General features: G+C 43.1%; 1 protein-coding gene across 6 annotated transcripts in view; it reads right to left on the minus strand.

Annotated features, from left to right (window-relative positions):
- The window catches only part of KALRN (kalirin RhoGEF kinase), an 833,042-nt gene that overhangs the window by 573,275 nt on the left and 232,163 nt on the right, over positions 1–27,604 (minus strand). For all 6 annotated transcript variants that reach the window (XM_075070289.1, XM_075070290.1, XM_075070292.1 and 3 more), the window contains exon 2: positions 12,643–12,717. In XM_075070289.1, the coding sequence (XP_074926390.1) occupies positions 12,643–12,717 (75 nt within the window). The remainder of the gene's footprint in view (positions 1–12,642; positions 12,718–27,604) is intronic.

Consider the following 27,604-nt stretch of genomic DNA (forward strand, 5'->3'; position numbering starts at 1 on the left):
AGGCGCATGGTGGATGTTCAGGAACAGCAGCGGGTTACAGAGTGCCACTGCAGCCCATGTTTAACCACCCTCAAAGCTCCCCACGTTCCATATCTCCCTCACCCAGACGTGTTAGAACGCGTGGGGAAGGATTTCTGCACCAGCCCACTCCTCCCCCATGGACAGCCCAACCAAAAGGCTGACATTAAGCTGAAATGTGCTTAATGGGCTTTTCCTTTCCTCCGATCCTCCTCCCAAACCACACCATGCAGGGATACCTAGATAATTCTGTGCCTCTTTTTATTAATTACTTTTTAATCAAGAATACATCCAAAGGGGAGGGTGGTTTCTTACAGGGAATGACTTTTAAGAAAGAATTCATGATTTTTAAGCAATACCAAATGACTTTTAATACAGAATAAATGATTTTTAAAATATACTGACTTTATTTCCTTCAGCAAGCTGTAAGTAAAGGGGAGGGTGGGTTGCTTAGAGGGAGTCAATAGAGGCGGGAGTGTTCATCAAGGGGAAACAGTCACTGCAGTCACACCATACCCTGGCCCGTGCTGAAACTACTTTTCAAGGCTTCTCTGATGCGCACCGCCTCCTGGTGTGCTCTTCTAATCGCCCTGGTGTCTGGCTGCTCGTAGTCAGCGGCCAGGTGATTTGCCTCAGCCTCCCACCCCCAGCCAGAAAGGTCTCCCCTTACTCTCACAGAGATTGTGGAGCACACAGCAAGCAGCAATAACAATGGGGACATTGGTTTGGCTGAGGTCTGAGCGAGTAAGTAATGATCGGAAGCGACCCTTTAAACGGCCAAATGCACACTCTACCACCATCCTGCACTTGCTCAGCCTGTAGTTAAACAGCTCCTGACCACTGTCCAAGCTGCCTGTGTATGGCTTCATGAGCCATGGCATCAAGGGGTAGGCTGGGTCACCCAGGATAACGACAGGCATCTCAACATCGCCAACTGTTATTTTTGGTCTGGGAAGTAATTTCCTTGCTGCAGCCGTTTAAAGAGAGTTGTGTTTCTGAAGACGCGAGCGTCATGAACCCTTCCTGGCCATCCCACGTGGATGCTGGTGAAACGTCCCTTGTGATCCACCAGTGCTTGCAGCACCATGAAAAGTACCCCTTGCGGTTTCACGTACTGGGTGCCCTGGTGCTCTGGGGCCAAGATAGGGATATGGGTTCCATCTATGGCCCCTCCACAGTTAGGGAATCCCATTGCAGCAAAGCCATCCACTATCACCTGCACGTTTCCCAGAGTCACAAACTTCGTAGCAGCAGCTTAACGATTGCTTTGGCTACTTGCATCACAGCAGCCCCCACAGTAGATTTTCCCACTCCAAATTGATTCCCGACTGACCGGTAGCTGTCTGGAGTTGCAAGCTTCCAGAGGGCTATTGCCACTCGCTTCTCCACTGTGAGGGCTGCTCTCATCTTAGTATTATGGCGTTTCAGGGCAGGGGAAAGCAAGTCACAAAGTTCAAAGAAAGTGCTCTTACGCATGCGAAAGTTTGCAGCCACTGGGAATCGTCCCACACCTGCAAAACTATGCGGTCCCACCAGTCTGTGCTTGTTTCCCGTGCCCAAAATCGGCGTTCAATGGGTAGAAGCTGCCCCATTACCAGCAGTAGCTCCAAAATGCTGGGTCCCGCGGTTAGGGAGAATTCAGTCTCCATGTCGTCATCGCATCACTCTCGTCGGTGCGCTGTCGTAGCTGCCTCCTCCTCCCTCCTCCCTCCTCTCCTGAATTTGCAGTTCATGGCTCAGCATAGACAGCACGCGATCGTGCGCGAGGTGTTTACACTTGCACGATTGCGTTACTGATCTCAGCAGGGTCCATGGTCTCAGCAGGGTCCATGCTTGCTGTGCTATGGCGTTTGCTCTCTTCACCCAGGAAAAAAGGCGCGAAATGGTTGGCTGCTGCTTTCACAAAGGGAGGGGTGAGGCTGTACCAGCACCACCGGGACAATGTTTTTTTGCCCCATCAGCACTGGGCTCTCAACCAGGAAGTGGGAACTATGGGATAGCTGTGGAACAGCTACCCACAGTGCACCGCTCCTGAAATCGACGCTAGCCTTGGACCATGGACGCACAAATTCAAATTCAGGATCCTAGTGTGGACGCACTAAATCGATTTTATAAAATCAGTTTTATAAAATCGGTTTAAACAAATTCAAATTAATCAGGTAGTGTAGACGTGGCCTGAGTTAACTTTCCAGGCATGCTGCAAAATCCATCTGTCTGGGTTGGCATTTGGGATAGTGGTTGGGGATACGCTTTGTTATGGGAATTTGAGGGATGAGGAGATTTTGATTTGACTTGTAATGTGTTTTTGTTGACTAATGACTGTGTTTGTATGTGGAGGAACTGTGAGGCAATACGCTCTGCCTTTGTAATAATTTTTGTAGTGTAATTGTAATTGGTGGCCATGCCTGAGATAAGGAGTCTTTTACGTGTGCTTATTTAAATCTAACAATTTTTAAAACCCCTGTCAATTACCCCATTGCAGAAAAATCTCCCCCAGATCATCCCAGGAAAGGTGAAGAAAGTCAGGCAGCCACAACGCTACAGCAGCCAACTCCAGGTTGATCACCTGTACTGGCTCAACCTGCCTCTCTGATTTGATAGCAACACAAATAATCAGGGGACCCTAGTTTCTGATGCTAATCAGTGAAGATTAACAATATAGTCAATTGATTTTAATTTGACTGGCTGAATAGATTTTACACACCCATGCAATGTAAATGATGCCCAATTACAGCCAAGTAGGAGATTTTGCAAATAAACAAAACACCCAGTGACTTATGTACTGGTTTCAGGTGCTTTCACTGTTAACACACCTGAATGTTTACTGCTACACTTCTTACTTGCTTGCCCACTACAATACTATATGGGAACAGACTGGCACTGAAACGGCAGGGCATTGGCTGGAGCAACTCTACAAATGCTGTGAAAATGAGTTTCATTATAATTTACAAATTTCAGGATAAATATTTTTAAAAGACAGACAATCTTAAAGCTTTGCTTCCCACAGTCGACAGTCATGGCCAGTTTTCATACCTCCCTGTATGAGGAAGATGTCTTACACGGTTGAAGCCCATCAGTCTAGAGCTGTGGTACTGGCAGCATGTTCAGTTGTGCACCTTGGCACTTGTTAGTCAGCCTTGGGAAAATCCCATATTTCTGCTTGCATGAATTTCATGGAAGGAACACGTTTTCAGAGGTCAAAAATCCCACTAAGAGACAGCACAGGAAACAAATATCACCTGGAAAAAAATCAACGACCTCACTAAAACCTGCAGCTGCAATCCACAGGACTGTCTCAATTTAAAAATAAGTCACCTCCCTAGGTCCTCACACTCTGGGACCAGCTTCTCCCCAGCCCTGACAATATTAATAAGTAAGGCTTGGTTTAAATATGAATGAAAAGTTGCTCCAGTGATGTGTCTGAGTGCATTTCCATTAGGGTGGATGTATGAAATCTGGAACCTACTAGAAATGCTTCAGGAACAAGGAGTGGATATATGATGACACCGCACCACTAGGCATTAGATCAAGCAACTGGAAAGCCTGTCAAAGTGTGTCTGTGACTGAGTGTGCAGAGCTTCATGAAGGAAACCTGTTGGGCCAGAAACAACCCGCCTTGATTCCTCCACCAGGACAAACACCATTGTCCTCATCAAGAAGAGGGGATGTTTACTGAACTATTGAGAGCTTTTAGCACGGCTGGGTGTATGTGTGTGGCTACTGTATCTTTAAAGTCTAGAAAATTATGTTACAGAACTCAAAAGACTGGTCACTTGGTAGCCACTTTGCAACAAGAGCAGGGTTGGAGGCACCAGATGTAGCTTGTACATAAGGATTCTCTTGCTATGCAAACAATTCATTTTTTGCAGTTATTTTAGTCTTGTTGTTGTTACTCTGACCCAGTTAAAGTCACTGTGGTCAATTAAAAGGCATATTTGGCTGATTGGATTTCGTGACACACAACACTTAGAAGCCTATGTAGGTTGTCCTAGAAACCAGTGCTGAGTGCAGTGGGTTTGTATTGAGTCCTGATACTAATTTGGAGTCTAGCAAAGTCTTGCGAGCCCATGGGAGCAAAATTTGGGAGGGTGAGATTTTTACTCTCTCCAGTTTGTCTAGGGCTGAAACACTTGAGCCTCACTGGTGACTCAGCCAGTCAGAACAGGTGGCCTCATTAACCTTAAACAAGCCAATTAAGGGAGCACATAAAGGAGCTCTCTCCCTACTCAGAAGGGAGACAGGTGGATCACAGTTGGCAGGCTGTTAGTGTCTAGGAGTCAGGACAGTGAGTGCTGGCAGATACTAACTAATCTCTGCTAAAATGGTTTGACTTAGACCACGGCTATTGTTAAAACATATGGAGAGAATTATGGCCACTCACTCTGCATCTTGCTAATGTTTTAGCAGAGAATCATAGCAACCTGTGAAAAAAGCCAGAAATTATTGAGAGAGTTTGTCTCTTTCAATCTTAAACTCCTAGTGAAAGCATCTATGCAGACCCAGAGCCGGTCCAGATCTCTCCCTACAGGTTAATTTCTCTCTCGCAATATCAGTAGGCTTAGGGCTAATCAAAAGTCTTGGTGGTTTCATAATCAGAAATCTTCCCTTTTCCCTTCAAATTCTGGATCACTGCATCAGCAAATGCTAAACGAACAAAATGATGTCCTAAACAATGTTGTTTTAATTCTAACAAACTTGTTTCCCTTTTTATCATTGTGATCAGTTTAAAATCACACTTAAGGTTGGTCAAAAATAAACATTTTCTGCAACAAAAATTTGAAAGAAATGAAAAAAAGTTGCGTTTGAAATTAACAGAATTTTTCTTTAAATAAAAACCATCAAATTCAAACAAAAAGTTCAGCTTTGGGGTTCTCCCTCTTTTCCAGTGAAGAAAAAAGGAAAGAGGGAGAAACAACATTTTGATTTGAATCAAAACTTTAATTCTGATGGAAAATTAATATAAATATTTTTGTATTGTTCTAAAAGCTTTTTATTTTTTACTTAAAAGTTAGTTCAGCCACCTCTGTTCACAATTCAACATGTTTCAGAGTATTTCAGAAATGGGTTTCTCAGTCTGCTCCAATGTGTTAAGAGCTTCCCTAACAGCAGAGATGGGCCCAGATGGCAAAATTCGGATCTGAACTCTCTCAAAGTTTAGGAGGATTTTCAATCATTCCCTCTCTAAAAGCAGGATTGAGCTTTGGGAATTAGCTATGCAATAAATGAATTACATAAGGTACATCTAAAGGAAACTACCATTGCAGATACGTGGCCCATGTACCTCTAAATGGGACTGTGCCTTAATGTGTCAGTATCAAAGGGGTTTTTAGGGAAGCCAATGTCTTCCACCATAATATTGCTTTACCTTCGAGCTTGATTTTCCCAGACTCAACATGGGCTTAAAAACTAAACAACTAAAGGCTTCCTCTTTGATTCATCCTGTCAGGTCTAAATTTAGTAAAACTTAATTGCAAGGGTAGCCTTTCGTCTTATCTATTTACATTGAATGTCTTCCCTTCAAAGACTGTCTAGTAAAGATCTGTCTTCAGAGATTAGAAGTCACTGTTTCTTTGATTAATGTGTAAGATGTAAGATGACTATGTGCTTTTAGGGTAGCAAAATTTGCCCCTGGAAATTTCCACTACATGCATCTGATGAAGTGGGTATTCACCACGAAAGCTCATGCTTCAAAACGTTTGTTAGTCTATAAGGTGCCACAGGATTCTTTGCTGCTTTTAAAGCTTAATGAATTACTGAGGGATGACAGAACTGTTTCACTCTCCAGTTGCTTCCTGTTTAGTGTCCTCTGTTGCGTGCAGTTAGTCAAAACAAAAAAAGCCTTTGGTAAAAGCTCAGTTTGAGCTCTCTGTAATGCATGCCATAAATACATGTTCCCAAAACAATTACACCTTTCTTCCTATGTCTATTGATTTCCCCATGCTCGGTCATTCTCCCAGAAACTTGGCGAGCTTAAAACTTTCCATCCTTGCCTTAAAACATAAACAGATGCTACCTGTATAAAATGCTAAAACTTACATGCTGCATTTTAGTTGTACTGTATTTGCCTGTAGAGATTGGAATTTGCTGTGAAGCATTCTGCAAAAATGTCTTAGGTATGACATTAAATAAGAACGAATGATATTCTGCTGTATTAATCCTTTTGGGCATCTGAAATCAACAACATGCAGTTCATAACAGTGAATATCATTCTGGGGCGTATTAACAGCAGTGTTGTTATGTAAAACATGGAGAATAATTGTTCCACTCTAGTTGGCACTGGAAAGGCCTTAGCTAGAGTATTGTGTCCCGTTTTGGGCACCACTCTTTAAGAGATGTGGACAAACTTGAGAAAGTCCAGAGAAGAGCAACAAAAATGATACAAGGTTTAGAAAACAATCTATGAAGAAAGGTTTTTAAAAAGGGCATGTTTAGTCTTGAGAAAAGAAGGCTGATGATATGCTCACATTGCATTTTAAAAACCTGTGGCAACGAGTCTCAGAACCTAGATCTACAGATTCAACCTCGTGCTACGGCGCTAAAAGCAGCACTGTAGATATTGCAGCTCAGTCTGGAGCTCAGGTTTTGAAGCCCACCGTCTCCCAAAGCTTCAGAGCACAGGCTCTAGCCCAAGCCCAAATGTCTGCACAACTATTTTTAGCGCCATAGCATCAGTCCCACAAACCTGAATCTGAAGGCCCAGGCTCTGAGACTCTGTGCCGCAGGTTTTAAAATGCACTCTAGGTTTACAGTCTTGAAATATGTTAAGGATTATTATAAAGAGGATGGTTATCAATTGTTCTCCATGTTCACTGAAGGTAGGACAAGATGTAATTGGCTTAATGTGCAGCAAGGGAGATTTAGGTTAGATATTAAGAACAACTGCTTAACTATAATGATAGTTAAGTGCTAGAATAGGTTACTAAAGAGATTGTGGAATTCCCAGGGGATTGTCCAGGGAAACCAGACTGGGTCTCATGGCACCCATTGGGGTATCTGAAGAAGTCAGACCTGCCTTGCTTACCATCAGAGTCTTTAGGTAAGATAAATAAGTGCAAAGTGTTTGTTATTTTAAAAACTAGTTTTCTTTAAATGTTTTGTTCCTTTGTTTTCAGAAGGCTGTCTGATCACTATATTCACCACTGGTTACAGACTCCCAAAGGTAAGAATTGCAGATATCCCGCTCAGTCGGACCTGCTGGCTACGCACAGTTGATACACAGGGCACAGTAGCCCAAGGGCTGGTCTAAGGATGGGACAATTGTGTAATTTGGCACCAGGCTAAGTAAAGGCAGAAGGTCTAAGACCTGAGTGAGTTTACTTGGACAGATCAGAAAGGGGAAATCGGTACAGGTAGCCCTGTAACCATGACAACAACTCACCCACATAAATTCCCTTTTCAAATGGACCACCTGTATTTCTCATGAACATCTGTAATCACATCCTCTAGAGCAGTGGTCCTCAAATTTTCACAGTTGTTCCCCACCCCACCCCCACCCCATCCATCTCCCCCGAGGGCTGAGAATGGGGCTGCAGCTCCTGGGGTGTGGCAGAGACTCAGACAGGTGTAAGGAGGCCGAGGCTGGGGCCGAATCTGGGGCTGGGGGCGGGGCCAGGAATGGGAACAGAGCCAAGGCCAGGGCCACAGATGGGCACTGAGGCTAGGAGTGGGACCAGGAGCCAGGGACACATCTGGAGGACCAGGCCACAGCAGAGTGGGGCTGGATGGCGCTTGCTCCCCATCCCCAATGGGGGCTGGCCTGGGCCCTGCTGCACCCCCCTGAATGTTCCTCCATGCCCCCCTAGGGAGGTGTGCCCCACAGTTTGGGGACTTCTGCTCTAGAATGTTTTCACCACTCCTCACTGAAATAATATCATCTACAACCTTTTTTGTTTCCTTCCTTCTCTGCTCATGTCCTTTTTACAATATACAAATCAATCTCTGGCTTCCATTTTTCCCCAATACTGTCAGACCCTTATAAATCCATTACTGATCACAGCACAATGGATCAACTGAGCAAAGCCAAGGTTTTATTATGGTGTACACCATGAGCAAGTAGCAAAAGCCTGGAGTTGACCCATTACTTAAACTGTTTTCCAAGTGGTCGGTTAAGAAAACAATCAAATTTCAGTGATGCAACCATATTGTATCTACAGCTGTTAGGACTGTGTCTCTGTTTAGTGATACTGGAAATAGAATCCTCAGGTGCTGTTTATAAATAATTCATATTTGATACATATGGTAAATCTTGGTCAGGATCAATCTAAGGGTCACTGGGAGGAATGAAGAACTAATTCAGAGAAAATCATAGCCATCCCCACCCTCCAATCCTCCAGAGGCAGCTCGAGGACTAACTTTTAGGTGGGATGACCTAACTGGTCTTAGATGCACCTCAACTCTAATTAAAGTTGCCAATTTTCTAATAGTAGAAAACCGAACACCCTTCACTACCCCCTTCTCCAAAGCCCTTCACCTTCCCCACCCTTTCTCCAAGCTCCTCCCCTGCTCACTCCATCCCCCTACCTCTGTCACTCACTCTCCCCCACCCTCACTCACTTGTTCATTTTCACCAGGCTGGGGCAGGGGGTTGGGGTGTGGGAGAGGATGAGGGCTCCATCTGGGGTGGGGCCAGGTATAAGGGGTTTGGGATGCAGGAAGGGGCTCCAGGCTGGGGCCAAAGAGTTCAGAGTGCAGGAGGGGGCTCAGGGCTAGGCAGGGGTTTGGAGTACAGAACGGGGTGAGGGGTGCGGGCTCCGGGCGGTGCTTACCCCAGGCAACTCCTGGGAAGGGCGGCATGTCCCTCTAGCTCCATGCCCAGCCCTGCCCACAGGCATTGCCCCTGCAGTTCCCATTGGCTGTGGCCAGTGGGAGCTGCTGAGCCAGCGCTTGGGGTGGGGGCAGTGTGTGGAGCCTCCATGGCTGCCCCTACACGTAGGAGCAGGAGGAACACGTTGCCGCTTCTGGAAGCCACACGAAGTCAGGTAGGGAGACTGCCTGCGCTGGCAACCAGACTTTTAACGGTCTGGTCAGCAGTGTTGACTGGAGCCACCAGGGTCCCTTTTTGACTGGATGTTCCAGTCAAAAAACAGGCACTTGGCAACCCTATCTGTAATCAATGGCACTCTGAAAGTCTTAGTTCTCTTCTGACGCTACTGGACTGCGCAGTAAATTCCTGCTGTGTCTGTTTTTGACCCTCCCTACTGGAATGCACACCACTTGGTTACACTTTCCTATTGGTCTACCAATTTGAACAAATGGTTGGAAGACTCAGAGCAATGATATGGGATCACAAAACAGCAGCACTCACAATGTGCTAAGGGCTGTACAAGTATAAAAGGTATGGCTTTTGCCATGAGGAGTTTATTTATACTCTAAGGACCCAATCTTACAATAGATAGACGTCATTGTAGGATCATGGCCTAGAAAGAGAAGACATAGCCACAGACTATAGGAAAGGAAAACAACATACAACTAAATGATCAGATGAGAACAGACTGTTAACTGATATATTTTGCTTAATATAAAGATTTGGAGACCATCCCCAAGTGCTCGATAACTTTGGCATACGCCTCTGGCTGGAGTTAATTGTAATATATAAAAAAATCTTTGATATAAAAATAGAGTGAAGGAAACTTAAAATGACTTCTCTTGAGGAAGTTTATGCTGATTATAGACTTCAAATCCAACACTCAGACTACCAGTTCTGACAACACAACAAATGAATTATTTTTGGGAGACTCAGGAATTTTCTCATCTTTCTTTTTCTATGCAAACATTTTCTCCTTTGTGGTCATGCCATATTCTAGGAAAGTGTTCCATTTTAATTAAAAGAATCTAGTAATCAATTCATATATGGAGATCCATTTCTCAATCTGTTTCATTACAATGATACAGAGAGAAATTGAAAGTACTTAGGATCCGGAGTGAAGAATGATGCTGGGAGTATTGTACTAAGAGTCTGCAGCCTCATGCATTTAATCTTCAAAAGCCACTGGCAATTATTGCCCCTATTTGTTGTGTAAAAGACTCTGGAGAAGAGGTGTAAATCGTGAGCTAGCTATTTAGCTAGCTATGTCAGGAATGATCACACAACCTTCGGAGACCAGTAAGGCTTTCAGGGAAAAGCTTTCCCAAGTATACCAGTCTGCAGTGAATCACAGTGCGAAACTAAAGAGGAGCACACAAATGTTTGGCAGCTATCCTTTAGATTTCACAAGCCAAGCAGGTTTGGGCCAGGTCAGTACTTGAGTTAGTGATTCAGTGAGTGAAGTTTCCCCTCCGAGTCAGAACTGAACCCAGGTCACAGTGCGGAGTTTCAGATAAGTAAAACCAAGGTCCAGACCACTTGTCCTATTAAAGATTCCATGAGTTTTCATATGATGCCATGGTCATTTCCAAGTGAATTGAACTGTTGGCACAAAGGGGCTGGCTCAATTCCAGCATAATCCCTGTATGAATCCTCTTGTGCAGGTTCCCCTGAACACACTGTTCAATTTCACTTCCTGTCCGAAACAGTTCTGCAGTTGCTCTTCCACCTTCCAAAGAGGCTGATGATGAGATCCGGCTCTATAGTTTATGTATGTAAAACACTTTGAGATGTTCAGAATGAAATATCAGTGTAAGATAAAATAAGAACTGTGTGTTGCAGTTCTACTAGGATAGTCTTGGTTTTTCATTTAGTGTCTTGAGAACTTCTTTCAAGACACCTGATATGTCCCAGTTTAACTGTCAGGTTTTCAAAATGACAAAATATTTGTTCAAGTCATATTGCTCTCCTGATACAAAATACTTTTATACCTGTTTCATTGTCATCACAGAGTAAGCATGTTTAATGCCAACTGTTGTTCAAGGCCAAAGTTTATCATGATTTGTCAGGCAACACCATTGCAATATGAGTCTAATGAGTCAATGTTCCAATCAAGTCATCATAAACCCCTGCTCTTGCGCCTCAGGGGCAGAGGGCTGCTGAAGGAGATGTAACTGACAGTCCCTCTGTCTGTTGTTTCCCTCCTCTCTGTAGTCAACAGAACCACAGAGAGGAGGGAAGCAAGAAGTAGGGGGGGTTCAAAGGGAAGAGGCAGAGCTGTTCCAGGTGGAGCTTCTCTCACTCAGGAGAAAAGATCAAAGAAAACAGACAGAAATGCAGCACACCAGAATATTTCACAACTGTAAAACTGTTGCCACTAAAATGGTACTCCTGTTATTTTGAAAATATGATCATCTTCGTGGGAGTGTGCTAATAAAGTTTGCAGATGATACAAAGCTGGGAGGAATTGCCAATACAGAGAAGGACCGGGATATCATACAGGAAGATCTGGATGACCTTGTAAACTGGAGTAATAGTAATAGGATGAAATTTAATAGTGAAAAGTGCAAGGTCGTGCATTTAGGGATTAATAACAAGAATTTCTTTTATAAGCTAGGGATTCATCAGTTGCAAGTAACAGAGGAGAAGAAGGACCTTGGAGTATTGGTTGATCACAAGATGACTATGAGCTGCCAGCGTGATACGGCAGTGAAAAAAGCTAATGCAGTCTTGGGATGCATCAGGCGAGGTATTTCCAGTAGAGATAAGGAGGTGTTAGTACCGTTATACAAGGCACTTGTGAGATCTCATCTGGAATACTGTTTGCAGTTCTGGTCTCCTGTTTAAGAAGGATGAACTCAAACTGGAACAGGTACAGAGAGGGTACTAAGAATGATCTGAGGAATGGGGAGAAAACCTGTCTTATGAAAAGAGACTCAAAGAGGTTGGCGTGTTTAGCCTGGCCAAAAGAAGGCTGAGGAGAGATATGATTGCTCTCTAAATATATCAGATGAATAAATACCAGGGAGGAGAGAGGAACTATTTAACTCAATACCAATGTGGACACAAGAACAAATGGATATAAACTGGACACTAGGAAGTTTAGACTTGAAATTACACAAGTGTTCTAACCATCAGAGGTGTGAAGTTCTGGAACAGCCTTCCAAGGGAGCAGTGGATAGTAAAAGAATATCGGCTTCAAAACTTAGTTTGATAAGTTTTGGAGGATGGTATGATGGATAGCCTAATTTTGGCAATTAAGTGATCTTGATATTGCGGTAAATATGCCCAATGGCCTGTGATGGGATGTTAGATGGGGTGGGATCTGAGTTACTACAGAGAATTCTTTCCTGGGTGTCTGGCTGTTGAGTCTTGCCCACGTGCTCAGGGTTTAGCTAATCGCTATATTTGGGGTCAGGAAGGAATTTTCCTCCAGGGCAGATTGGCAGAAGCCCTGGAGGTTTTTCACTTTCCTCTGCAGCATGGGGCACAAGTGACTTGCTGGAGGATTCTCTGCACCTTGAAATCTTTAAACCATGATTTGAGGACTTCAGTAGCTCAAACACAGGTTAGGGGTTTATTGCAGTAGTGGGTGGATGAGATTCTGTGTCCTGCGTTGTGCAGGTCAGACTAGACGATCATAATGGTCCCTTCTGACCTTAAAGTTTGTGATTCTATGACTATCGAAATTGGCCCTTAAATATCTGTGCAGTGCTGTGAAGATGTAAAAAGTTGCTGTCTTTGTTACTACGAAGTTCCGCATCTTTTCGTTGGCATGATGCTCTGCATCTTCTGAAGAGAAAAATGAAGGCTGAACCCACCTGACACAAAGGCCACTTTCTCCTTTAGTATTGGAAGGACATCAGCAGCTTTTAATCCATCATTTCGAAAAGACCCTGCAAAACAGAGGAGAACAACAATGCCAAATCAGAAGGGATTGAGCCCTGAATACAACCACCTACACACTCCACTTTGCTCAAATCAAATAACAGAAAGTGCTTTATTTCTTTATGAGACAGACTGTAATAGTTGAGACACAAACAGCATTAGCTTCACCAGCAATAAGGGGAAGTCAGAAGTAATCCACCCAGACTATTTCACTCTTCAGAGTGCTGTAGGGTCAATAACTTGTCAGTCAGGGAATCAATTTTTTCCCCTCCTTCCTTATATAGATCAGACTGTGGCTAGCCCTTTCCAGGTGCATAGGAATGGAAGAGAGTGTGGTCTTCCCCCTATATGCCCCTGAGCAAAGCCCAAGTACAAGTCAAGTGGGCACTGCAGCTTCTGCATTAATCTAGCATCATCCCTGGTGATAGATTCATCAAAGGAGTTGGATTTATGTGGGGCCTGGCCTTTTCCCCTTCAGTTCTATCCACTACAGATGGGCTGACTCCAAGGGAGACTCTGTTGCACCATTTCAAGGGGTAGAGGACCTTGTACGAGTCCCGCAGCTTGCATGAACTTTGATATGCTGTTTACCTTCCCCTGCAGTTTCAGTGACTTCATCCCCTCAAGGAATTTCACCAATAAATCAGATTTTTCAGTCCCTTGGAAGCACTAGAAGAAATGAGTTTCCTACTCTTTCAAAAGACCAGAGTACATCCCTTATATGCCGTAAGCCAATATTAATGTATCGTCCCACTGCAGGAAGATGCTGCTATTCCATCAGCTGCTGTTGAAAAATGAGCATTTGAAGGACATTTTGCAGTTGCCATGGACTACAGAGCAACTGTCATTGCATTGTGAACACCCATCATAAAAAGATAACTGCAATACAACTTTAAATCCACCACTGTTATATGGACATAAAAGGTTACAGTGTGCACCGAAACACTTTACTTTTACCTTTAGCCTTTCGCAGACAGACGACATCCACCATTCGTCTGAGAGAACGGTAGAGCATGGGATAAACCTCTCACTTAGAAGCAGCTCTGTTGACTGGCCTGAAATGAAGCATTTCACTCCAACCATAACATCTGACTGCCTTGGGTTGTTCAACACCATTTGGTTTGTCTTGTCACAGCTGCTGAATGCAGCATCACTAGCAGAGGATTTTTGTTTGTCTGAGATTGAATGTGGATGGAAAAAAGCCCCTCTGAGTATTTTGTCATGTTCCATACATTATGTACACAGCAAAGACATGACATCTTGATCTCTGCAGGTCTGTGCAATAATACAGCAGGCTACCCACATTTTGCAAGAGCAAGGTCCTTACTGCAAATTTGCAGACAGCCAGACAACTGCACCTAATTTGTACATATACTATTATTATTAGCCCCATTATGGATTTACTATTAAAGATAAGTGAGTGTACAGTTATAAATTTACAGTCTGTATTTGCTTACGTAATAACCCGCCTTGCATATGTGATCATGTCTCCCTCTAGTGACTGACCCTGTAAGTACAAAAGGTTGCTATTTGCATTTGAAGAAGTTCTTCTTTAAGTCAGCTGGTCAAAAGAGGCCAGCCTGTGTTTGTGGTATTAAATGGCTCATATGTGACCCATGCTGGTAGAAGTGGCGTGTGCATAGCCTAATAAAACAAATGTATGTATTTGGCTAGGGTTCATGATGATGGTTCTTGTATCTTTCTTGATAAATGAATAGGCATTGTTGGCTGAGTTCCCCAGAAGAATATAGCAGTAGTTGATTTGATTTGCACTCATCCTGCACTTACAGGAAGAGGGTTTCCATAAGCTGCATCTTAGCCTCTTTCAAGGCTGTATTTGACTTTTGCACTGCACTTTAAGAACCCTGGTTTGTGGAATCCTCTCATGTACTCACCGTTTGATACTCACTTCTGATAGCTTCAAATGCAAATAGTTTTGGACCACTACTGTATTATATTGCAGTCTTTTACTAATAAGGGTTGTGGGGGAGGGGTACATGTGTTTAAAGAGAAAGTAGAGGATCAACTAAGTTAAAAGGCACCCCAAAAATCAATAGCAACCCAGCTTCAGAGAAGAACTGGCCCAGAAAATATCCTTTTTCTAGTTTATAATTTAAAAACATACCCATTCTTATTATTTTTAGATTAGAACATTTTCATACCAACTACCAGCTGTTTCTAATACATTGGTTTCCAATGTGTTTGTTTCCATTTCCAAATGCTTCATGTGTGCATGACAGTGTATAATTTTTCCTATGGAATTCTGTGTATACAAATCCCAGGTCTGATTAATACATAAAACATGGCACCAATAATACTTTGCATCCAACTACCACACATCTTTACCAATCACTCTGCCTTCTAAGAACGGAGCTTGTCATTGGCAAACGATTGGGAGGAAGGACAGAATTGTGGCAAAAGTACAGCTCTGCACTGAAAAAAAAGACTGTAAAAAGGTACTCTCTAGACTAGCAGATATGCTGACTTTAAGGGCAAAATACAAATTCTCTCTGCTCTTTTCTCTTGTTATTCCTTTAGGGCCAAGACAGATAAAAGTGAGCTCAATTTCAGTCCTCCTGCAGCATCAATGGAACTGTTTGCTCATTTCCAGTCACTAGCTCACCAATTATGAAAGGGAATGAGACTATACAACACCATCTCTCTCGCTCTTTTGATCTGTAGATCTCAAAGCACAGTACAAAGAAGGTTAAGTATTGTTGTCCCAGTTTTACACATTGTGACAGACCCAGGCCAGTGGGGTACAGGAGTCTGACAGAGGGCAAATATAATGGTCACTGGGTGAATAGTTTTCTGTTCCCTGAGTGACCAGAGCAGGGGCTGCACTAGAGTAATCAGAAACCTGCTAGAACCAATTAAGGCAGACAGGCTGATTAGAACACCTGCAGCCAATCAAGGCAGGCTAATCAGGGCACCTGGGTTTAAAAAGGAGCTCACCCCCCCGTCAGAGAGGTGGGAGCCAGAGGAGAGGAAGTGTGTGTGAGGAGCTGAGAGTGAGAGGGTGTGCTGCTGGAGGACTAAGGAGTACAATTGTTATCAGACACCAGGAGGAAGGTCCTGTTGTTAGGATAAAGAAGGTGTTTGGAGGAGGCCATGGGGAAGTAGCCCAGGGAGTTGTAGCTGTCATGCAGCTGTTACAGGAGGCACTATAGACAGCTGCAAACCACAGGGCCCTGGGCTGGAACCTGCAGTAGAGGGTGAGCCCGGGTTCCCCCTAAACCTCCCAACTCCTGATCAGACACAGGAGAAGCTGACCCAGACTGTGGGGAAGATCACTGAGGTGAGCAAATCTGCCCAATAAGCTCAGGACCCACCAAGGTAGAGGAGGAACTTTGTCACAACATGGGAAAACTGAGGAATAGCCAATGAATTGGCATGCTCAGGATCAGCAGAACAACACTTAAAAGCAGTCATTTACCCAAGTTCTCTGAATGGGAGATCTAGTTTTAGGTGGGGCACAGTAACTCAGACATCATATGGTTGAGGATGGGAGCTTGAGGAATGTTCCCACAAAAGAATAGTCAGTGAAACACAGCAAATTCAAACCAATAAAAGGAAATACTTTTTCCACACAATGCATAAATTAGCCTGTGGAACTCTTTGCCACATGATACTGAAGTCAGGAGCTCAGCTGGATTAAAAAAGATTGGACATTTATATGGACAAGAATATCCAGAGTTATAGTAATAATAAAGATTAATAATATGGACAAGAGCTTTGGAAGGGATAGAAACCCTCAAGCTTAGGGTGTAAGCCAAACTCTAATAGTTAGAGTTAGTACAGTAAACTATCCCTGGAGACAGGTTACCCCATAACTGCCTACTTCAGGATTTCTCTCTCTGAAGCACATAGCTTTGGCCACTGTTGGAGACAGGATACTGGATGAGATGGGCCAGTGGTAAGATCCAGTCTGGCTGTTCCTAGAAATGATTTAATTTTAATCTGGAAAATGCAGTATTCTCTCAATTTCAAATAAAGATCAGCTGTTAGAAAATCCATGGAAATAGTTTAAAAATAGAGTGAGTATGTGCCTAAAAAAAAGAGGGCATATTGTCAAAGCACTGCATGGGGTTACAGTCTATGACTTTGATGGGAGCCACTCATCTAAAACCCCATGCAATATTTTAGGAAAGTAACCCCACATTTTTTAATAGTTCTCAGAACAGATTTTACCATTTAAGAAACTTTGGCATTAAATTGGGCCAAACCCATCCCTTGTGTAACTTCACTGAAGTCCATGAATTATGCTGGGATGAATCTGGGTCACATTGACTTTGTTCCTTCTTCTCTTCACTAAGGCCCCTCCTAGAATCTTTTTCTGATTTTTTAATATTTTTCTCTTCTGGATTTTTGAGTCTATTTTCCTTCATCTGGTCCTAAATCTCTGTTGATTTTATTATTGCTTGTCTTACAGTAGCACCTGGTTGCACTAAACAATATCAGTGCTAGGCACTGTACAAACACATAGTAAGAAATAGTCCCTGCTGCAAACAGCTTACACTGGAAACAGACAAGACAGATTAAGGGCGGGAGAAAGGGAGTATTATTTTTCCTATTTTACAGATAGGGGATTGAGACCCAGAGAAATTAAGTAACTGGCCCAAGATCAGACATGAAGTCTGTCTAGAGCTGGGACTAGAACCCACATCTCTCGAGTCCTAGTCCACTGTTTTAATCACAAGATCTTCCCCTTCGTATGTTCTTGTAGAATGCAATAGTTCTTTCTTCTCTAAATGCTTCCCCTTTTCTTTTCATATTTCCCCCTCTCTCCATTATTTCTTTTTTCCTGTATTTTTGCCCGTATCCATTTATTTTTATTATTTTAATTCTTTCTGTTCCTTATTACACTCTGTTCTTTCTCTCTTAAGTAGGGTTGCCAACTTTCTAATTGGAGAAAAATTAATACCCTTGCCCCGCCCCTTCCCCAAGCCCCCACCTCCCACTTCTCCGAGGCCCTGCCCTTTCTCACTCCATCACCTCTCTCTGTCACTCGCTCTCCCCCGCCCTCACTCACTCACTCTTTCACCAGGCTGGGTCAGGGAGTTGGGATCTGGAGGGGTGCAGGTTCTGGGGTGGCACCAGGGATGAGGGGTTTGGGGTGCAGGAGGGTGCTCTGGGCTGGGACCAAGGGGTTCGGAGTGCGGGAGAGGGCTATAGGATGGGGCAGGGGGTTGGGTGTGGGAGAGAGTGGGAGGTGTGGACTCCAAGAGGGAGTTTGGATGCAGGAGGGGGCTGAGGTGGGGAGGTGGAACATGGGAGGGGGTGCAGGCTCCAGGAGGGAGTTTGGGTGCAGGAGGCGGCTCAGGACTGGGGTGGGAAGGTGGCACGCAGAAGGGGTTGCGAGCTCCAGGAGTGAGTTTAGGGGCGGGAGGGGGATCAGGGCTGGGCAGGGGTGTGGGAGGTAGTGAGGAGTGCAGCTCTGACTGGTGCTTATCTCAAGCGCCTCCCAGGAGGGGGCAAAATGTCCCTCCAGCTGCTAGGTGGAGAGGTGGCCAGAGGGCTCTGCACACTGCCGCCATTCACAGGAACCGCCCCTGCAGCTTCCACTGGCCATGGTTCCTGCCTAATGGGAGCTGCAGAGCTGGCACTCAGGGAGGGGGCGGTGTGCAGAGCCCTCTTGTCCGTCCAAGCCAGAGGGATATGCCAGCTGCCTCCCGGGAGCCACACAGAGCTGGATTGGGAATCTGCCAGTCCCACTGCACCACCAACCAGACTTTTAATGGCCCAGTCAGCAGTGCTGACCGGAGCCACAAAGGTCCTTTTTTGACCGTGTGTTCTGGTCAAAAACCAGACACCTGACAACCCTCCTCTTGAGCTCTCTTGCACACTGTGGCCCTTCCTGGTTTCCCATAATGCACTCCATTTTCTCCTTTGGTTCATATAATCACATTCCCTCCCCTCTTAACCTTCTGCGGCAATTAAGACATTAAAGTTTGTAAAGGGCTTTGAGATCTTTGGATGGAAAGCAAGAGAGCAATGTCATGTACTATTATTATAAATTATATTTATTGTTCAAAACCTGCAGAGTAAAAGCAAATCCTGCCCTAGCAGGGGCAGTGAGGCAGAGCCAAGACAATGCCTGATGGGGTCTCTGCCACCAGGAATATGTTGGTTTTAGACAGATTTGTTCAAAACCAGACAGGGGATTGTGTGGTAGAGCACATATTGCTGAAGAGAAGCAACAGGTGCTTCTGACCAGTGTTTGCAGGCACCATCTGGCTGAAACAAGGGGTATGAATACACCCCCGTCTGTTGACCACACCTCTTTTGAACATATTGCAAAGGAGGAGCATATTACTCCTTTTCTGCTTACTCAGGAGCAAGAGGGTCTCTCCTCCCTTTTCCCCACCTGGGGCCCAGATGGTAAGATTTTGCCCAAACCAAGGTCATTCCTAGGCTAGGTAAAATCTCATTTTCCATTCTCATTCTGTTGAGGGAGTTAAAAAAAGAAATAAATTCATTAAATCTAAAGAAAGAAAGGCATGATTAATCTGTAAAAATGACTGAGTTCTGAGTATTACTGAAGCTTAACACTAGGATCTACAAACTTCAACAAGAGCAGAGATTATTATGCTATTTAGCAGCAAAGAATCCTGTGGCACCTTATAGACTAACGGACGTTTTGGAGCATGAGCTTTCATGGATGGATACCCAGTTCATCAGATGCATGCATTCACCCACAAAAGCTCATGCTCCAAAACGTCTGTTAGTCTATAAGGTGCCACAGGATTCTTTGCTGCTTTTACAGATCCAGACTAACACGGCTACCCCTCTGATACTTATGCTACTTAATAACCAATGAACAAAGTAAAATAATATCTATGGAGTTCACAATAATCAGTAACCACTACAGATTTTCAGGTTAGAGGGCAGTGGGGTCAGGGCAAAAGGCAGATTGAATTCAGTCAAAGCAACAAGGGTAGAAAAGTAGCTGTCTTCTATCTCCCATTGTTTGCCTTCTCAATCAATAAGATCTAATTTAGAGTTCCTGCTATATGTTGTCTCTTACCTAAATTGATTTGTGTTCAAGTGACTGGGCTGCTTGAATTCAACACACACTGAACAGGAGATGTGACCAAAGTGAGCAATGTTCATCTGAGGAGCACAAAAAAAACCCCAAAAACCGACATTACAAGTATTTTCCACGAAACTGTAGTTTGCCTGGACTGTACTACTTACACTTCATAGAAAAGGGGCTAGAATCTGCTCTCAGTTACAGTAATGCAAATAACTCCTTTGTCATCAATGGACTTGCACTGCTGTCACGCCAATGTAACTGAGGACCCAATTCAGCAAAGCATTTAAGCATGTGCTTAAATCCCATTGACCTCAAAGTGCACAAGTGCTTTGTTGTATAGAACGTACTTTAGTATGTGTTTGAAGTTAAACATATGCCTCAGTACTGCATGGAATTGGGACCTGACAGTTGACTAGTTCTCAGTATGTTATGAATTTGAACTGTAACACTTCTTCTAGTACTATACTGAGTAAATCTTTGTAAGCTATTGGGTATATACACATACACACTCGATACAGTCTAAACTGCGTCCCAGTGAACTTTTTAAAGAGTGCAGTCACAAGAACCATGGAAACCAAACAGACAGTGAGCACAGTAGACTAATACCACTGGTCCATATGCCAAACAATTTGTCCCAGCCAAGACAAAGATTATATTCATTTTACACTTGAATTTATTCTAAAATGAAAAGATGAATGTCCTTTTATATGTATTACTTAGACCTAATCCAAAACTAATATTTTTTTATGTTTCCCCATTCTATCCTTCCTTCTGTTAATTATACAATATGATTGCTTGCTGCAACATCCCCTTAGTTGGAGCTATTTGATAACAATACTCAGCCTTTCAAAGCTCTGCCAATACTTGTCAGAGATCCAGCAGCTCTTGCCCATTCTGTAGTGGAAAGTCTGTCTCTCAAATTTCCTGTCACTTAGAGCCTCACACAGGGGCAGCCACTGTGAGCTAAAACCCTCCCCCGTTGCCTTGTCTATGACATTAAGACCTCGCAGGTTTTGTGGAGGGGTTTTAGTTTTGGTTTGTTTTCTGAGGTTTTTTGGGGGGGGAGGGGGGAAGGTTGGTAATTGCTAGGATTGTTATTCCCTCCACGAGGTACTTGGCAGCACCAGGCCTCGCAACACAGCCTCTGAATATACAAACATCTAAACTGTGGCCCCACAGCTTGAGAGCAGGCCAAATAATAGGTAAGGCTTTGATAAAGATACACCCACTTGTATCAAACATGCAAATTCATCAGCTTCAGGGCACATGTGGCCTCTTACAAACTGCATTCAGCATCTGAAGTCAAAAACATTACACTTTGTCTCACACCTCAGTCAACAGCTAGACTTTGTCTTTTCATACAAGGGCACAAAACTACTCAAAGCACTAGAAGAACACTGAATTAATACACAATCTGTGGTGAATGCTGTGCTTTATGTCCATCAGCAGGGGATTATTTTTATTTTATTTTAAACAAACACTAACAATACTATGAGGATGTAACTAATGCAAGTCAAACCTTAGTGACATTCCTTTATTTTCATCTGGGTCTTGGGATCAGTTTAAGAAGTTTCATTTCTTGCCCTCATAAAAGTTAAAATTCTTGGCACTCCTATAATGCCTTCGGCTACCACAGACCTAGGGCTAGAGCACGCGCCTCAAAATCAGAAGACGTGTTCTAATCCTGGCTCTACTGCTATAATATTGCTCTGTGACCTTAAACAAGCTGTTTTAACCTCTTTGTGTTTTAGTTTCCCAACCATAAAAGGGAAATAATGGTTACCCACCTTTGTAAAATACTTTGAGATCTGTAAATGAAAAGTTTTACAAAAAAAAGTGTTGAATGTTATTATCTGAAGATCTCAAAGTGCCTTACAAACATTCATTAATTTAGCCTCACAAAGCCCCTCTGAGGTAGGAGATCAGAATATTTCCCTTTTACAGATGGGAAACTGAGGCACAGAAAGATTCAGAGACTTTCTCAAGGTCACTTCAGAAGTTTGTGGGATCACCTGATGCCAAGTCTGGTACTTTTAGGGCTCAAAACTGAAAGTTCCTGAACACTTGACTGCAAAGGGAACTGAGAATAATCAGCACCTTGCAGGGCTGAGCCTTTAGCCAGAAACCCATCCTTTTCCTCTTATTCATTTTTGTACTCTGCAGCAGAGGTTGTCAATAGGCAGACCACGGGCCAAATCCAGACTGCCAAACACTTTTGAACAACTGCAAAATCTTTTATTTACTTACTACCATCATCATTATTGTTATTGCGGTGTGAAAAATGTTTCTCTGGTTTCCGGACCTTGACTAAGAAATCTGAACCTTGACAAAAAATAAATTGACTACTCCTGCTCTACAATAACTGTCAAAAAGACTGTTGCCTTTAACATTGTTAGTACAAGGCTAGGGATCATTTCTGCTCTAGAATACTGTCAATTGTTTTAAGTAAGGGCATTTTCTCTGACCAAATCAAAGGTGTTTGAACATTTCCTTTTCATTTCATTCTCCTTTCAGTAACAACTCAATCTCTTACGGAAAAATTCTATAGAATTTAATAAATCTGCCTAGGCGTTTCTGTAAGAAGGATGTAATTCACTATTAAACTCTACAGGTTGGTATAGAAGGATCTCATTCTGCATTAAATTCTATAGGTCAGAAAAATTTCTATAAACTACATTGATTTCATTCTTGGTATATTCTATATGCTTTTTCCATAAGCGTTGTTGCAGGACATCAGCCTGCACTTGTAATTCATCAAGTGACATCATTAGGTCACCCACCTGTCTAACAGAAAACCAGATTCTCAAATTCTAGAGGTCTCCAGTCCCCAGTAACTCCTCCGGGATGAAAAAATAAAATATCTAATTATGTACAACATCCAGGAGGTATTTTCCTGAAACCCTGGCCTTACAAAAGAACCATATGCCAGTGCCTAAAGTGGGCTTTCCAAACATCTGCTTCCCAAGGGGATTTAATGCCAGACAGTAAGAAAGCAACTTTAATTAGAGGCCAATTCAGACGCTAGTCTCAGCGCCTGTAACTTTCCTAAGAGCCTCAACAAAATCCCAAACGGTCAAAACAACTGCATTTTCCCCCAAATTAAAAACAATCTGTTAATTTCTTGTTTTAAGATAGAGTAATGAAAAAGGGATTCTTTCCTTAATAGGGTGCATGTGCCCAATCCTAACACGTACAAATACACCACAAAGTTCCCTTTGACTTGGATGGGAGCAGGATTGGGTCATGTGTGAATATGGTGCAATATGTTTTTTCAATTAAAAATATACCTCTACCGTTATAACTCCACCCAAAATTACACAAATTCGGATATAACATAGTAAAACAGTGCTCCTGAGAGACGCTCCGGCGGATCAAATTAAGTTTGATATAATGTGGTTTCACCTATAATGCATAAGATTTTTTGGCTCTCGACGACAGCCTTATATCGAGGTAGAAGTGTAATAATCCATCTTTGGCTTTGGTTAATGTTACACTCAGAAGCACAGGTCTAATTATTAATTAGTTCTATTTAGTCTTTTTATTCCTATGTCTCTGTCTCACCAATTTTCCTCATCTGAAAAGAAACTTTTCCTCCCTTGCTTATATCTCTTGGTCCTACTCTCATTCCACCATTGCTTAGGATTTTAACTCTATCTATTAGTTAATTCTGCAGTAAGTTTTGAGATCCAGCTAGTTCAAAAGAGTCTAAATGAAATGAGGGCTGGATCCTGCAACTGATATGCATAGTCCTTACTGAAGTGGCTGGTCCCTATTTGGTGAGGAGGCTGACTGACTTCAGTGTGACTTCTTGAATAAGTAAGGATTTGCCATTTAGGGCCAAACTGTGATCCATAGCATAAGCACACAGAAAAAGTAAGGGGCCAGATAAAAATGATCATCCTCTATGGGGTTACGTGGATCAGCAGTCACAGCAGTGCAGGAAGAGCAGCCTCCAAGGGACTACTATTCTACAACTTCCTACCCATCACTGCAGGAGAGCAGGGCTGGGCAATTCACAGAACCATGATCCATGCCTCTGCCAGCACAACACAGATGGTGAAGTAAACTGTGCCAGGCAAAAGAGCTAACACAGTTTACTCCCATTCTGAAACAAGGGAGAATTAGTAACCAAACTGTGACTCGGGTCACAAGTCCACTGTCTCTTACTCAAGGGCCATAATTGCCACGTAAGTACAGGTAGCACATTGGACCCCAGAATCATACTTGGTTTCATTATCATTGTTTCAATTATTCAGTGGCCCACTCCTCCAGAAATCAATCCCAAATCATCACAACCCACTTTACCAGATTTTATATAATCCGGTCACCACTCACTCCAGATCTCTCCAGTGAAACATTGGGCCACAAAGCAGCATTCATTCTTTTCATAAGAGTAGCAGTGAAATGTTCTAAGCGTAAAGGTTTAACTTCTCAAATAGCTTCAAATATCTAAACAAATCAGAATCTAACACTTTACATATATCAGCAGAAGGGTAAAAGGGTAAAAAACTCACAAAACTAAATAATTTACGTCTCCTACTTACTCTGACATTTTTGACATGCATTAAACATTAATAAAAATCATTTTATGGATGGCTGAGTCATGCCTGTCAGTGCAAAATCTGCCACCCCTCCACCTACCTCTTTCACCTTCATCTAGCTCCTATTACAGAGAGTAGCCACTTGTCTATGACTGCTCTACAGGTCTGATCCTGAAAGGTGCTGGGTGCCCATGGATGTGAAAGAGCAAAGCCAGTATCTCAAGGTATTTGAGTACAGAATTAGAAATACATTCTTCAATGGCATTTGTAGCTGTACCCACTGAGTCCTAACCCTGCTGCTGTTAAATTCACAAACCTGCTGTTTTGTTAATTAGTTAAGCTGAGATGCTGTGAATCATTTTGGAAAGCAAATTACCTCCTTGATTTCTAAAGACTTCCTAGGCACACCTTTTTTTAAGCTTAGCATTTTTTCCTCCACACCATATATGTATAGCAATTAATTACTGCCTGTCTGTGTTTAATTTAATGTTAACCTACTCATCTTTTCAATTATCATCTAAAGCCAATATAGCCCCTATTATCCAAATCTTTCGAAATGGACCAACGTAGATGTTTATAGCCAAAGGATATATTGCTCTAGGAACCCTGAGGTTCTTGTGGCAAGAACATTAAATGCATTTGTAATGTTGAAAAGACATGGGTCACCAATGAATTGAAAATGCAGCTTTCCTTATACACGTCTTTTAGTAAAAACAGGATGAAAAAAAGTCTATGATAAAGACTAATATCACCAACTGTTCAGATCCCTTCCTGGACAAGCCACCACTTAACTTTGCTGAGATGGTACAACATGAGGTATAGTTATATAAAAGTACCAAGCAGCCTTATTGATGCCTGAGACAGAAGGATATGCATTTAATCTCATCTCACATATCCTATTACACTGTAAAACCAAAAGCCACAGTTACTAGAAACATGCTCTTCATCCCAAACATGCTTTACTTTAGAGAAGGGAGAAAAATATATCTAACGAGATTAATCCAGCTACTGACTAAACTCAGCAAATTAACTTCTCTTTGCTAAAGGGAGCTCAGAGCTGAACAAAGAACTGACTACAGGTTAATGAAATCTGACTGATCTCTGGAGGGTGCAAGCTGTTACCATATAGATCCCTGACAGCTGGAGTCAAATGACCATCTAACTTGTCTATAAACCACAGGCCACTAAATTGGAGCCCCTCCTTCTAGCCTAGTATTCTAATCACATCACTAGGTTGCAAAGGCAAAGAGCATAGAGCTGGTGCTGTTTTCTGCAGCAGGGATGAGAAAAGTGCTCCATATTTGGTATAATTTTCAATTTTTTCTCCAGGTTATTTTATAAAAGCCTTTTCTAGGCACATCCTCCCCTCATATAAAGGGGATTTTGCTGGTTGCTATTCCTTTTATTCAGGTTTTACTGAACACCATGCTCTGCAAAAATTAGCAAAGCCAGACAAGGAGAAACATCACATTCTTTTTTAAAAAGTAGTCTTGTTATTAATCTACAAGGTAGGGTTAAAGATCTCCCATAATAAAAAAATTAAGGTTCTGGTCATAACTCAGACCTATTTCAGCCCAGAATCCTAAACACTAGGGACCTGATCCAAATCCAGCTGAAGTAAATAGAAAGACTTCCATTGACTTCAATGAGGTTTGGGACATTGGCAAAAAAGGGCATACACAATTCCCCTCTGCCAGTTTTGCTAGCATGGGTGAGATTTCACATCTCCATTTGCAATTTTTTTTCACTGCCACTTATGATTTTTCCCATTGCAAAAGTATTTTTAATTGAAACTATATACACTGTCCCAAGTTATCTTGTGTTTTTCCCTCCCACCACCCGGAACACACTTTTATATTACTGTTCCGACTCTTCTGCTAACAAAAGAATTTTATTTGATTGGCTCTCTGGATGCTTTTATTTTATGGCTCAACATGAAGGTTTCCATGTCCTTTTCCAGCAAACTCTAATGTTGCTGCAGAAACGATTTGCCCATTATGTCAATTGGTCAACAACACTTAGCAGTTGCCATGTTAATTCACTTTGAAGTAAAGACTTAAATTACAGGCTCGAGTCAATAAAATGTTAGGTTTAATTAGAAACAATAACATTAAATGAAAGAGGTAGAAGAGAAACTTACTAATATTTTCTTACTTGCTTCTAAAGGGAAGGAAAAATTAATTTCCAGCACAGGTAGACATACATGCACTAGCTCTGATCAAGCTAGCACGCTGAAAATAGAAGCATAGCTGCTGCAGCATGGGCAGCAGCACAAACTAGGCATCTGAGTACTTACACCACAGCTATACTTCTATTTTTAGAGCAGTAACTCCATCAGAGCTAGCACATGTACAGCTACCCAAGCTGGAAATTACACCTGTGGTAATTTAAACATAGTAGCAAGTGCTCACGCTGTATAGACTGCTGGTTGGGGCACTAGCTGGGATTTGGAAGACCTAGGGCTTGGCTACACTGGAGAGTTGCAGCGCTGGTGATGGGGTTACAGTGCTGCAACTCACTCTGTGTACACACTTGGAAAGCCCAGCCAGCGCTGCAACTCCCTGGCTGCAGCGCTGACTGTACACCTGGATTCCGCTTCTGTTCCCAACGCCCCGTGGTTGCATTCACTCCAGCATTTGGTGCATTGTGAGTCCACCAGCGCGGTTTCGTTAGAAAATGGAGCCCCGAGCTTGCTGGAGGACTTGTGAGTGATGTCGGCACAGCAAATCATGGTTGGGTCAGTTGAGTCTATTCCTCAGCTCCAAAGTGACAGTGAGAGTCCGACGACGATGAATAGATGCGCCTGACACGTTTGTGTACACTAAATTGCTTTGTGTGGCAGTAACGGACATTGCTCAGCACCGTTGAACGCCGCCTTGGCGCTGGAAAAAAGCACTGATGTGGGAACATCATCCTGCAAGTCTGGGATGACGACAAACTGGCTGCAAGAACTTAGGATGAGAAAGAGCTACTCCTGGGACCTAGTGTGCTGAACTCGCCTCCTACCCTGGAAGTTGCAAAGGACACTAAGATTGAGAGCTGCCCTGCCAGTGGAAGCGGGTGGCTATTGCAGTCTGGAAGCTGCAACTCCAGACAGCTACCGATCGTCGCGAACCAGTTTGGAGTGGGAAAGTCGACCGTTGGAATAGTGTTGATTGCAAGTTTGCAGGGGCCATTAATCACATCCTGCTAAGAAGAACCGTGACTCTAGGGAACATGCAGGACATTCTGGATGGCTCGCACAATGGGTTTCCCTAAACTGTGGAGGGGCGATTAGATGGGGACGCATATTCCTATTCTGGCACCAACCCCCCCAGG

Source organism: Chelonoidis abingdonii, chromosome 10, assembly GCF_003597395.2.
Source record: "Chelonoidis abingdonii isolate Lonesome George chromosome 10, CheloAbing_2.0, whole genome shotgun sequence".
Taxonomy (NCBI): domain Eukaryota; kingdom Metazoa; phylum Chordata; order Testudines; family Testudinidae; genus Chelonoidis; species Chelonoidis abingdonii.